This window comes from Nansenia antarctica (genome assembly GCF_963989245.1).
Source record: "Nansenia antarctica genome assembly, chromosome: 2".
NCBI lineage: Eukaryota > Metazoa > Chordata > Actinopteri > Argentiniformes > Microstomatidae > Nansenia > Nansenia antarctica.
In genome coordinates, this window is record NC_137675.1 from 21,522,562 (window position 1) to 21,536,981 (window position 14,420).

The 14,420-nt window shown below is 48.1% G+C and overlaps 2 protein-coding genes across 2 annotated transcripts; one reads left to right on the forward strand and one right to left on the reverse strand.

The window, feature by feature from the left end:
* Positions 1 to 10,412: 10,412 nt before the first annotated feature.
* LOC308149950 (GTP-binding protein Rhes-like) lies at positions 10,413 to 11,185 on the reverse strand (the record flags this gene model as incomplete). Its single annotated transcript, XM_080522828.1, has 2 exons — positions 10,413 to 10,550; positions 10,901 to 11,185. Coding segments are annotated over 2 exons (423 nt in total), but the record flags the coding sequence as incomplete, so codon positions are not given.
* Position 11,186: 1 nt separating this feature from the next.
* LOC308149951 (oxaloacetate tautomerase fahd2, mitochondrial-like) lies at positions 11,187 to 14,023 on the forward strand (the record flags this gene model as incomplete). Its single annotated transcript, XM_080522829.1, has 5 exons — positions 11,187 to 11,252; positions 11,383 to 11,545; positions 11,672 to 11,780; positions 13,566 to 13,653; positions 13,950 to 14,023. Coding segments are annotated over 5 exons (489 nt in total), but the record flags the coding sequence as incomplete, so codon positions are not given.
* Positions 14,024 to 14,420: the final 397 nt, after the last annotated feature.

Consider the following 14,420-nt stretch of genomic DNA (forward strand, 5'->3'; position numbering starts at 1 on the left):
TCACACACACACACACTCACACACACACACACACACACACACACTCGTTGATCATTTCGTAGCCGACAGGAATAGCACAAGTCATGTGTTGGCCCGCACTGAAAATATTGTACGTGTTAAGAAATCTTTCACATTGAAGAACACAACTGTTGTCAAGAGGTTTAGAATAGTCTACAACAAAAGGGTTTTAATGCAAGACTACACAACCTTACCGTATGGTTTTTGAATCATGTCCGATTTTGTCAATAGTGATTTTGATTTTAGACTACAGCATCCGTTCAGCTTGCTGTTGTCGGGCCCTTCTAACTCGGGTAAAACCTATTTTGTTAAGGAGCTGTTAGCTAATGCAGAGTTTTTACTCTCGCATCACATTGAAAATATTGTATACATATATGCTTGCTGGCAACCGTTATATGATGATTTGTTAAAGATTTCTTAACACGTACAATATTTTCAGTGCGGGCCAACACAAGACTTGTGCTATTCCTGTCGGCTACGAAATGATCAACGAGCTCCACCAGAGTGTCTAGTTTAACAACTTTAGAATTCTCAGCGTTCAGGGTAATACCTTTAGCTTTCATGCATGTAACACCCTTTAAAGTTCGATAACGATATGTTTTAGGCCCCCCTGAACAAAACTCCACAATATGGTCACCGCCCCCTATCTCGTCAGTTAAATCCCCCAAGTATGGGCCTAGTGGAGGGACCCAATCACCTGGCTTTGTTACAAAGATCACCGAATCCGTGTCACTATACAAAAGTCTGTCATCCAGTTTATACATCAGATCATACAACTCGAGCCTAGCATGTGCAGTTGTGAAAGCTCCTAGAAAGACATTGATATCCTTTGTATTCCATAAAGCCCCGTCAGCATGAGCCCACTGGACCAATGCAACTGTGTCAGATATGAATGCAAAGTATTTCAAGTCCACATCGGCTGAAAATATGTATCTAGCAAAATCTTCAGGATCCTTCAACAATTCAGTGTTGGGGAGATTCTCTCTCATGGAGAATCTACCCCACAAGCTGTTTAGGAGTAGTTTGTTGATAGATCGTCTGGCCTGATTTAAAACTATTTTGGAAGGATCGAGTCTTATCCCTTCCTTGGCGTAATAATTATCCACATAGGCTTGCTTGTCGACATCTGACACAACATGTTCAGGGTACCCACCATGAATCATTCAGGTTGGTTACATCTTGTTTAGGGTTTTAATCGTATTCCCTTTTATGTCTGCCTCTATGTTGACCGGCAACATATCAAGGAGTGTCTCCTCGAAAGCTCCATCCAGTTTAATAGCGCAGGCCTGTGCCAGGAGCTTGGATGCCACAGTGAATGTCTTCAGTTTTCCATCCGTCTCTGCCGACAGAGTCACTTCCATCTTGCTGGACTTTTGAATCCCTTGTATAGACAGCTTCACAGTCTCCAGGGTAGCAGCTTGGACCTACACACAAAGAAACATATACAGACAGACACACACACAGACAGACACACAGACCAGACACCAGACAGACACACAGACACACACAGACAGCACACACTTCAGGATTTAGGGTTACGTCTCAAACTATAGCAAGCAGTCTCTGAAAAAAGCAGTTCACCAAATGGCATTGCATAGATGGAATGGGACACTGCATAATGGTTCAAAAGTTACCCACCGTATCAACCCTGGTTTTGTAAGTTGAGTTGAGAGAAATTATGTTGTGGTACCCTTTGGATTTCACATTGGTCACCCTGACTGTATTTCCAACGGATGCACGACAACTGAGAGCCTTCTCATTCCAGAGACAGACCTCGATAGAACCCGTCTTGTCCTGTAAGGTTAAAATGCGCTGTGGAGTCTTGGCCCTCTGCCATTTCACCTTCACTTTATTCACTGGGGGCATCTGAGCAAAAACAGAGGGTATAGGTAACCAGGAAACACTGAACAAATAGTTATGTGAAGGTCTTGAAAAAGGTATGGCAGCTCACTGCAATTATAGTTCCCTCAATGCTCATCTCAGAACCATCTGGTGACGCCTTGGCATCAGCTATGGAGCAGACTGGATCTTGGGGCGGTTCAATGAGCATCCTTGCCTCCATTTCCAGTCTCTGAGGAACATTGACTTGTCTTGTTTTTGAGACCGTGGCACTTCGTGTGAGCATCACCATACCGCGACCCTCACTGAGGCCGTCTACGTAGAAGATAAGAGCTCCCCTCTTGAAAGGTTCCATATCTCTCATCCCCATATACACAAACTTTGATACTTGTTGTGTCATCAGCCAGACCCATGTAGAAACGAACCAGTTTTTTATTTTCCTTTGTGTCGTGCATCAGCTGAGATTTTTTAATCACTTTTCCTTTAATTGCTTTACTGCAGAGTCCAGAGCTCTTCAGATCTGCAATGCTTATCTGGACAACACAAAAAGGGGGAAGGGCTTCTGTCAAAGCAGTATCAAACCAATATGTACATTTGACACTTGACTCTCTCACACAAGTTAAGTGAGTAAAGGATAAAACAGTTACCCAAGAGTTGGAGGAGCACGGGGACTCAAAGGGAGATGAATTCTCCTGAGATGATGGAATAAATAAATTAACAATACATTTTTATTTTCTGTCATTCAAACATAATAGGTAAAACAGACATATCGTGTAAATGTTAAGGGATTTTAGCCAATAGTTTGTTTTATTACTGAAAAGATCACACACTACTCCATACCTTGTAGCTTTTATCCCGCCTCTTTTCTGGACCTTAAAAACAAAACATTAAAGGTGTATTCAGCTCATACTGTATACATTAGGCATGAAGAATCTCTCGAAAATCAGCCCACTCCCCGAGAACACCCCTGGCCAGTAACAACATGCTTATATGAAAACTTGGGTAGGACACTCCATTTTAGAAAGCGCATTTTCCAGACCAAAACAGTATTCAAACCTGCTTCTGCCTCCTCCTCGCCTGAGTCTGATTTTGATTCGCTCACATATATTCTCTTACATCCTGAAAAAGATCATGACAATAATATTTGTATTATAGTATCAAATAACCATTATTGCTATCATTATTCACTTCACAATCAAGGTTTAAACCCAGCTAAATGATAAACAGCAGTCATTCCCCTATGAGTGAGAAACTTTCTCTTTGTGGGGTGGGGTAGGGGGAGGGGTAATATGGCTACAGTAGGCCTAAAAAGTTGGATATGGGCTGTGGCATTTTCTGTAGCATTTCATGTCACATTTTGCTGCAAATCCTGCTGATTGGTGTCTCCTCATTAAATGTAAATGTAAAAAATGTAATTACTGTGGTACGTAAAACTCAAATTAACTGTTAGAACCAGGAAGAGTCCTGTAGGCTTACCTCTTGGGGGCTCATGTTCTTCAGACTTCAGCACAACACGACCAAACGAGTTCGGGGTTATCTTTGCAACACAGGGTTCAGACCTGGGACGATGATCAGCAACATTCAACAAGCATGGCGTCGACCTCAACCCCCCTCCGACTAGAACTTCTGCAGGCCTGATAGCTGGGTTGTGTGGAGGGCTGTCCAGTCCGCTGTCTGACGATTGGGGTGTGTTGTTGACCCTCTCAATCACTCGTTGAAATCTATGGATATAGATAGTTTTCAGCATATTGTTAGAAATACTTTTGTCACACATGTTTCAAAATCATTCCTTTTTCTGTTAATCTTTCAAACATCATACCTCTGTGTATAGGGGGGATCAGCGACGTCCTGTTCTCCCTCCAAATTGTCTAAGAAGCCTCTACTGAGTTCAGCGTCGGCCAATTCTCTCTCCACAATGTCTAAGGAGCCCGAGAATTCAACGTCGTCGCGGGTCCACATCTCAGGATCGCCATATTGAGCAGTGTTTTGCAGTGTCTCTGGAGCAGCTAATATTCCGGCCCAAACGTTTTCAGGCCGATCGCCTAGGTCTAGGATGCCTGTATCAAGCCTGTGTACACGCATATAAATGCACACATATTATTAAACAGTCACGCCCCCCACCCACACCCACACACACACACACACACACACACACACACACACACACACACACACACACACACACACAAACCCCCAATCCTCCACAGCTGTTTTCATTGTAATAACTTGTATACATAGTGTAAACATTATTTGATTATTAATCCAACCCCACACACCCACCAGAACACACTACACATTAAAGGCCTTACCTTACATATTAACTTCCATGGCGATTTCGGGGTCTCTGAATGCACTCGATGGTGGAGAATTCGTCAGGATTTGAGTTCTATCTCTCGCGGAAGTGAAGAGAAGAATTCGACTGGCACTCGCTCTCTCTCTCTCTCTCTCACGAAAGTGTCTGCATCAAGAGCTGTCTTATATACCATTTAAACAGACGCCCTCCGAACGTCATTATGCATATTGAAGCATTCGTGAACCTTTTTAAATGAGGGTTAAAATCATCACCTTTATGCGCGTCTGTAGTCTTTGAAAACAAACGGAAATAATCCGCCGAGCGAACTCACGCTGTGACTAAAGCCAAGCTCCGGCGCCAGGTGTATTGTTTGAAATCTTGCCTATCAACGGCGCCACATCGCCGTATTAACACATACAAACTGATTAACCAAACATTATTTTAGACAGACGTCTGGGCACGCAACACCCCACCACTCCACATGGTACGCTCTGTGTGACACCTCGGAGCCCCAGCCTTACTAGTACTCGTTTTACATGATATAATAACGAATTCCTATGTGTAATGAAATAAGGACATACGAATAAATGTTCTTCATGTTAAAACGTTTTATTATCATCATCACATGTCATAGTGTAAACAGTCCCACACACACACACGCCCGCCCACACACACACACACACACACACACACACACACACACACACACACACACACACACCACCCCCGTCTGTGTGAACACGGCGATGAACTGCTCTAAAAGTCTTGTTAACCAAACTCCAACTAATCGTCGGGGTAATGCAAGTTTCCTGACAGTCGAACATTCAAAGATCTGGTCTATCTCGGCCATTATTTTCTCCATAATGATCCACTCATCCCACGTCACCAACATTTTAAGATGCCTCCACATAGCGACATATTCCATGTTGTATGTGTATCTATTTCTGCCAATACCACCGTAACACAACGCCACATTTTTCATTGCATTAGTCGGTTTGTACTTAGAACCATTGTTAATGTCCTGGATACAGCTCAAACACACATAGTATGTCATTTCAGTGTTGTCAGCAATCCACAATGTTTGACAGGGAGGGTCCGTTTCTCCAGACATTTTAGGCATCACATGGTTACGTAGCATTCGCCAGTCTCCTGCGCTGAACGGCACAACAGGAGTCGTTTGATCGTGTTTTCCCCCGGCATCTAACACATAGATCTGCACCACCCTATCATCATTGTTGAAGGAATAGCCGGCTGAACGCCCCTCGTTGAGACTGACAACTCCGGTGATATTTTCAGCCTGTGATCTCATGAAAAGTCCGAATGTCTGATCAGGGTAATGCTTCTTCCTCTTCCGCGGTGCCAACACTAGGGAGCCCAGACGATCGACCTCGGCGTCTGATCCGATGTCATTGAACTCCATGCATGCGAAATCATCACAAGTATCCATTGTTGAGTCTTTGACATTTAAGTGATAGACACAGCTAGGCTATTTAAACACATTTCAACCCTTGCTAGTCAACTCCTCCTAAACACCTACGTCAACATTCGTTTTGGACCAGCCCTCATATTCACACCCGAGCCAAAGGGGGTGTGTTCTGAACAAATGGCGGGGGCAAATAAACCCTCAACGGGGGCAAATAAACCCCCCTTCTGTAAAAGATCAATACCTTATGATTTATGACCCCCCATAAAAGATCAAAGGAAATCGAGATCAAAGAAAGGTGCCGGGTATATCTACTAACCTCTCTTTCTCAAACCTACAGTAGAACTCGTTCAGCTCGTTAGCGAGAGGGAGGTTGTCGGACATCAGCGGGGACTTGGGTTTGTAGTTGGTGATGGTCTTTAGGCCTTTCCAGACGGAGGCGGAATCCCCCTCAGAGAGCTGTTGCTGCAGCTTCTCCGAAAAGCGATGCTTCGCCTCCTTCACCGCTTTGGCGGACCTGTACTTGGCCTGCTTGACCCGGTCCACGTCCCCACTGCGCCTAGCCACCTCCTTCTCTGACCTCAGACGCCTTAGTTGGGATGAAAACCAGGGCTTGTCGTTGTTGAAAGACTTCCTGGAGCGGAGGGGGACACACACCTCCTCGCCAAAGCTGATAAATGATGTAACAGTGTCTGTGTATACATCCAGATTGTTACCAGCCTCTGGCCCCGCCCACTCCACCAAGTCCTGGTCACAGCCTGCACTCTCCAACCAGGCGCAGAGTCGCTCACATGCCTCACTGGACCACACCCTGAAGCGCCGTACAACAGGCTTAGAGAGTTTTAACCTCTGCCTGTAGCGAGGGATCAGGTGTATGAGGATGTGGTCACTGTGGCTCAGTGCGGCACGGGGGACAGAATGGTAGGCTTGTCGAGCTGTACAGTAGCAATGGTCCAGAGTGTTCACCCCCCTGGTGGGACACGTGACTTGCTGCCTGTATTTGGGGAGCACCCGGCTAAGATTAGCCTGGTTAAAATCCCCGATAACAACAACAAAACTGTCCGGGTAACTACGTTCCACACTCATCAATTGCTCTGCCAGTGTGTCTACTGCTGCGGTGACGTCAGCATCAGGTGGAATGTAGACACACGCGAGAATGAATGAGCTGAACTCGCGGGGGGAATAGAATGGACGACAGAGGATGAATAGGGATTCTATAGCCGTGGAACAGTGTTTGTGGAGCACTGTCACCTTTGGAACTCCAGCGCTCGTTTACAAAGAACAGTAACCCCCCACCCCTAGACTTGCTCACCGCCTCGAAGTCTCTGTCAGCCCGGAACGCGGAGAATCCCTCTAGCTCCACCGCCTCGTCAGGAACAGATGGCGACAGATGGGTCTCCGTAAACGCGAAGACAGCCGAGGAGTGGAAGTCGCTGTTCCTCGCAACGAGACACCGGAGTTCATCCATTTTATTGCAAAGGGAGTTCACGTTGCTCAGAAAAATGCCCGATAGTGGTGGTCGCGTCCCTCTCCGCCGAAGGCGAACCAAGCAGCCGGCTCTCCGACCTCGCTGCCTCCTGATCCACCTCACAGCACTGGCGAAAAACGCGGTCCCCCTCACAAGCATATCCAGAATGTCCGTGGAACGGGTGAGTAGTTTGGGGAAGATGTCCGGTGGGGTTAAACCCCGATGTGCAGTGGAGGTGGTGGTGGAGGTGGTGGTGGTGGTGGAGGTGGAGGTGGTGGAGGTGGTGGTGGTGGAGGTGGAGGTGGTGGAGGTGGTTGTGGTGGTGGAGGTGGTGGTGGTGGTGGAGGTGGTGGTGGAGGTGGAGGTGGTGGTGGAGGTGGTGGTGGAGGTGGTGGTGGTGGAGGTGCGGAGGTGGTGGTGGTGGAGGTGGTGGAGGTGGTGGTGGAGGTGGAGATGGTGGTGGTGGTGGAGGTGGTGGAGGTGGTGGAGGTGGAGGTGGAGGTGGTGGAGGTGGAGGTGGTGGAGGTGGAGGTGGTGGAGGTGGTGGAGGTGGAGGTGGGTGTGTTGGAGTTTGAGGTCTCTGGAGTTTATTGACTGCAGTTTTAGTTCTGTGAGACGTATGAATATGTAAATCTGTATGTAAATCTGTCCATTTGAAGTTGAGGGCAAAACGTTTCCTTTTATGGTCATGTTGTTCGAGGTTGCTATGGTAACCGTAAGAGACACAAATGAGGTCAACTGTGGCATTTCTAAATGCATGTAGTGGTTTCAACACCTCCTCCCTCTCTCTTCTCTCTCCTCCTCTTCTCTCTCCTCTCTCTTCTCTCTCCTCCTCTTCTCTCTTCTCTCTCTTCTCTCTCCTCCTCTTCTCTCTTCTCTCTCCTCCCTCTCTCTCTCCTCCTCTTCTCTGCCCTCCTCTTCTCTCTCCTCCTCTTCTCTCCTCCCTTTCTCTTCTCTCTTCTCTCTCTCTCCTCCCCCTCTCTCTCCTCCCTCTCTCTTCTCTCCTCCATCTCTCTCCTCCCTCTCTCTTCTCTCTCCTCCCTCTCTCTTCTCTCTCCTCCCTCTCTCTTCTCTCTCCTCCATCTCTTCTCTCTCCTCCCTCTCTCCTCCCTCTCTCTTCTCTCTCCTCCCTCTCTTTTCTCTCACCTCCCCCTCTCTCTCTCCTCCCTCTCTCTTCTCTCTCCTCCCCCTCTCTCCTCCCTCTCTCTTCTCTCCTCCCTCTCTCTCCTCCCTCTCTTCTCTCTCCTCCCCCTCTCTCTCCTCCCTCTCTCTTCTCTCTCCTCCCTCTCTCTCTCCTCCCTCTCTCTTCTCTCTCCTCCCTCTCTCTTCTCTCTCCTCCCTCTCTTCTCTCTCCTCCTCTTCTCTCTTCTCTCACCTCCTCTTCTCTCTCTCTCTTCTCTCCTCCCTCTCTTCTCTCTCCTCCTCTGTCACAGTGCGAGAGGTAAACAGACTGTTTAAGAGGCAGAATCCCCGGAAGGCAGCTGGTCCGGATTCCGTCTCTCCCTCTGTCCTGAAGCACTGCGCCGACCAGCTGGCCCCGGTGTTTACCCACATCTTCAACGCCTCGCTGGAGCTGTGTCACGTCCCAGCGTGCTTCAAGGCATCAACCATCATCCCCGTCCCCAAGAAGGCCAAGGTCACAGGCCTCAACGACTACAGACCCGTCGCTCTGACCTCTGTCGTCATGAAGGTCCTGGAGCGCCTTGTCCTGGCCTACCTGAAGCTCATCACGGATCCTGTGCTGGACCCCCTGCAGTTCGCGTACAGAGCCAATAGATCCACGGAGGACGCCGTGAACATGGCTCTGCACTACGTACTAGAACACCTAGACACTGCAGGCAACTACGCCAGGATCCTGTTCGTGGACTTCAGCTCGGCCTTCAACACGATCCTCCCACACATCCTGGAGCACCAGCTATCCCTGCTGCAGGTGCCGGTCTCCACCTGCAGGTGGATCACGGACTTCCTGACTGACAGGTCTCAGCGGGTGAAGCTGGGGAAGAGCATTTCCAGCTCCAGGTCCACCAGCACGGGCTCCCCGCAGGGCTGCGTCCTGTCTCCAGCACTATTCTCCCTTTACACCAACAGCTGTGTCTCCCGCCACCCCTCGGTCAAGCTCCTGAAGTTTGCAGATGACACCACCCTGGTGGGCCTCATCTCCGGGGGGGACGAATCTGCCTACAGGGGTGAGATCGAGGGGCTGCAGAGCTGGTGCAGTTTAAACAATCTGGAGCTAAATGCTCTGAAAACAGTGGAGATGGTGGTGGACTTCCGAAGGAAAGCAGCCCTGCCCCCTCCCATCACGCTGGGAGGTACCCCGGTGGCCTCCGTGGAGTCATGCCGCTTTCTAGGCATGACCATCTCCCGGGACCTAAAGTGGGAGCAGAACACCGAGGCCCTCACGAAGAAGGCCCAGAAGAGGATGTTCTTCCTCCGGCAGCTGAGGAAACTCAGGCTGCCGAGGTCCATGATGGTCCAGTTTTACACGGCCATCATAGAGTCCATCCTCACCCACTCCATCATCACCTGGTTCCCTGCTGCAACGACCAAGGACAAGGCCAAGTTGCAGCGGGTGCTACGTTCAGCAGAGAGGGTGATCGGCTGTCCCTTGCCCTCCCTCAACTCCCTGCATGACACCAGGGCTCTGAGGAGGGCAAGGAAGATCATGGCAGACCCCTTCCACCCCGGCCACGGCCTCCTCACCCTGCTTCCCTCTGGAAGAAGGTTGCGGCTGCCTAAGGCACTGAAGGCCCGCCACAGGCTCAGTTTCTACCCCTCAGCCGCCAGGCTGATAAATGACTCTGGCTTCCCCCTCCCCCCCTCCCCCCCGCCCCCAATATGCACTGGACTGAATATGCACTGGACTCACTGTAAAAACTCTGCACTGCACTTTATACCGCACTATCCAATGCACTGTTGTCTGTCCTGTGTTGTTGTTGTTGTGTTGTCCTGTTTTTTGACACGTGAAAAAAGTATAAACGCACTTGCTGTGGTGACGAAGCAAATTCCTATATGTGTAATGCATAGTGGCAATAAACGTTATCTGAATCTGAATCTGAATCTGAATCTCCTCCTCTTCTCTCTTCTCTCTTCTCTCACCTCCTCTTTCCTCAGTCTCTTCCCATATCAACACCGTCACTGGGCTCGGAGTGGAACAAGTCAGAGGTGTTTGGGTGTTCAGTTCAGCTTGAGTCCAGCTCTGCAGACTGCCTGCCTGTCCATCACTTCAGTCCCACAGCCCCGTAGTCAAGTCTCTCTCTCATAGCCTCTCTATCTCTCCCCCCCCCCCCTCTCTCTCTCTCTCTTTCTATCAAGCAACACTTGTCTGGGTCACCGTCACACACCCCTCCTTTCTCCCGCCACCCGTCCCATTAAGAGATGAGACAGCTGTTGGTCTTGTTCATCGGGGGCCTGATCCCCGTGTCTTTGGGGAAGGTCTCCCTGCGCCGCCTCAGCGCCGGGCTCAGCCGGCTGGGCAGGTTAGTCTGCTGCAGGAGCTCTCTCCTCCCTCTCTCTTCTCTCTCCTCCCTCTCTCTTCTCTCTCCTCCCTCTCTCATCTCTCTCCTCCCTCTCTCTCCTCTCTCCTCCCTCTCTCTTCTCTCTCCTCCCCCTCTCTCCTCCCTCTCTCTTCTCTCTCCTCCCTCTCTCTCCTCCCTCTCTCTTCTCTCTCCTCCCCCTCTCTCCTCCCTCTCTCTTCTCTCTCCTCCCTCTCTCTTCTCTCTCCTCCCTCTCTCTTCTCTCTCCTCCTCTTCTCTCTCCTCCCTCTCTCTCCTCCCTCTCTCTTCTCTCTCCTCCTCTTCTCTCTTCCCTCTTCTCTCACCTCCTCTTCTCTCTCCTCCCTCTCTCTCCTCCCTCTCACCTCCAGCACGTTGGCGTTCTCCTTGGCCGAAGCCTCCAGGAAGCTGTTGTTCCAGTCCATCTCCACGGTCGACAGGACGTCGTCGCTCGCCACCTGCCTCTCGCCCCCCCGGTCCGACTTGTTGCCCACGACGACGATGGGCGTGTACTTGTCCTCCTTGACCTCCAGGATCTCGTTGCGGAGGCTCTTGACGGCCTCCAGGGACTCGGGGTCGTCCACGGCGTAGACGAGGGCGAAGGCGTCGCTGTTCTGGATGCTGATAAACCATTTTCTCTGTTTCTGTTGATTGAAGGAAGTGGATTGGGAAGTGGAGCTAGCCTTTGTGATTGGACGTAGAGGAAAACACATTAAGGTGAGTTTGATAAACCCTCTAGGTATGATGCCTATGATGTATGACACTAATTACACATTTTTACCATATTTAACTAAATGTCTCCCTCAATAATATACACATACACACACAAACATAAACTCTCTCTCAGGAAGAGGATGCTCTCTCCTACGTGGCTGGGTTTACAGTGGCTAATGATGTCAGCGCACGTGATTGGCAGATGAAACGCAATGGGAAGCAGTGGCTGCTGGGAAAAACCTTTGACAGCTTCTGCCCTCTTGGTCCAGCCTTAGTGACCACCGCTGCTGTGAACGGTGAGAGAAGACAGCGATAAAGTACAGGAGCACATATTGTGAAAGAGTAATTGTTTGTGAATAGTACTCTTTTAATCATGTATTAGAAAGTCATGGCTGTTTTTCTGTGTATTTGTTGTCAATCAGACCCTCATAAACTGGGTGTTCGCTGTCTGGTGAACGGAGCAACAGTCCAAAGCAGCAACACAGACCAATTGATCTTTAAGACAGAGAAGCTGGTAGCCTGGGTCTCACAGTAAGGACTGTTGGTTATCATACACAGGTCACCTTCGTAACACTAATGGAGCTGGCTTAATACATCATAATGATGCCCTATCTTGACATCTGGTGGTATCTTACAATTGAGTCCACACAGGCAATGGAACAGAGTAGCAGTGGCGGATACAGAAAGTGGCTGATGGGTGGGCCTGGAAAAATCTGGGTAGGCCTGAGTGAAACTCATCACCGCACGTTTTAGACCTATGTATGAGCAGCCAGATGGATGGAACACAACCGGGCTCGCGATCATAGGCGCCGATTTATGTTTCTGCCCGTGGGTGCTCGAAACATTTGGGTACGACCAACACGCATGCACACACACGCACACGCACGCACGCACACACGCAAAATATTCGCAGGGATTGGAGGAGATCACTATGCAGACCATGAAACGGAAAATAAATAAAGTAAACCCAGAGAATGCAACGGACAGCCAAACAAGTTATTATAATACACACACGCAAGGCATTCAAGCGCACGCAATAGTCAATGAATTAACCAATAACCATCAACTATGGAGGACCAAGTCTGACAGAATTAACAATAAATATATAGGTACATAAATGAATGTATGAACAAATAAATGAACGAATACACACAGTATAACGAAATACAATTCTATATGTATTTATTCTTATTAATACATGAATTATGAGCTTATTAGTGGTTAGTGGTTAGGGTGGTTAGTGGCAGGCCTCCCTGCACAGCGGGCTGTAATCATACAAACACAAATGAAATAGCCAATCAGTAGCCTGTCACAATTCAGAACTCCCTCGCTCACAGAGGGTGCCTGCAATCATAAATGTATGCCACGGTGGGCCAGACTAAAATATGAAACCATGGCCTACCTTATCGGTTGGTTATACAAGGCGGAGTCGTCTGGGTTTTGAATTGAATAAATTGATGACTCGTGTTTGTCACAGGCCTGCCGGAGACGTTTCCAATTGTTGTATCCATCTCTTATAAAAGTGAACTCCGTGTGCGCCTCTGGGAAATGTCGACACACTTTACAAAAAATAGCGTCTCTTTCTTTACTATATATTCCATCCACTTGAACTTCTCGTACCAATTTCTACTGAAGGAGCGCGATTTCCCATCTATTACAGTGGTAGGGAATGTTACCAGCTTTGGTTGAGTGGCTGGTTCCTCCATGGCTGACAGATCCGAGTGTAGTCCTACCAGTTAGCTCTTCACAAGCCGGTGGCAATGTCGGTCGCTTCGGTGGAGCTTTAGCGTGTATGCTCAAGTTAGCATTAGATGTTGAAGCTGTGGCCATTTCTCCCTCTTTATCCCCAGGGCCAGCACACATCTCATCACAATCCTCCTCTCTGTCTTTGGACAAGGCCTGGTCCAAACTTTCATTATTTTCACTGACTTCCAGACGTGGCTTTTTAAGAAAGCGGGTCAATGTTAGCTGTTTAGCCATCGTAGCGCGCACACTGAACAACTGGTCAAGGTCAACTGAACAATCAGAGTAAACGTAAAAGAGGAAGCCATGTAAACGTAAGAGAGGAAGTTGAATATTATTAGTATTAATACATACTTTTAATCATTTCCAAGACAAAACTATTCACATTACAGTTAGTTAGTGAAAATTAAACTTTAAAAATATTTTATTATTAAAAAATATGTATTTTTATGAATCTGACTGGGTGGGCCAGCTGTCAATCTGGGTGGGCCTAGAGTAGTAGTGTTTGTTGAAGTGTGCTTAACCCAACCTGTGTTTCTTGTATGCATCTACTATGTGTTTGTGTCCTGTTAGGTTTGTGACGCTGAGTCCAGGTGATGTGTTTCTGACCGGTACTCCTCCAGGTGTGGGTGTGTTCCGGGACCCACCAGTCTTCCTCAAGGTGATTGCAGCAAACTACCCGTGGTGTAGTGGTTACATCTTTTCTAGTGTCTTCTGTTGACTACCAAATCAACACCTAGCTACTGCCCCATGTCTAAATCTGAAAGATGGTGTATTCAATTTGACAAAAATATCCACTAAGCCTATAAGAAGAAACTTTAGCTCTAGTACCTCCATATTGCTTACATCTGTCTGACCCTTTCATATCAATATGCAGGTGTTTAAGATGGGGCTTATGGGTTGATGTAGACTTCAGCATATGTAAGGACTAATGGAGAATTCCCCTGTGTGTTTCAGAAAGGAGATGTGGTGGAGTGTCAGATAGACCAGGTGGGAGCCATAAGGAACACAGTGGTCTGACTCCCAGCCAGCTGATTCGTCATATCTCCTGTCAATCATTGAATGATTGCAATTGATTGGTGTCTTTATGGACCCACGTGCAATTACTGTCAGTCATCAGACCAAGTGGGAGCCATAAAGAACACAGTGGTCTGAATCACAGCCATCTGATTGGTCATATCTCCTGTCAGTCATTGAATGATTGCGATTGATTGGTCGCTTTATGGACCCAAGTGCAATCACTGTCAGTGTCATAAGATCACTGAGTAATGTTGAGCTAAACTGATTACATTTATCAAATTAGATTGATATCTAAATGGTGCATGTTTTCCTATAAAAATCAATAGATTTTGTTTGTGGAATGGACTGGATATCTTTTATAAAATCAAGTACTTTCTTCACATGCGTGTCCTGTGATGATTTCTTTTT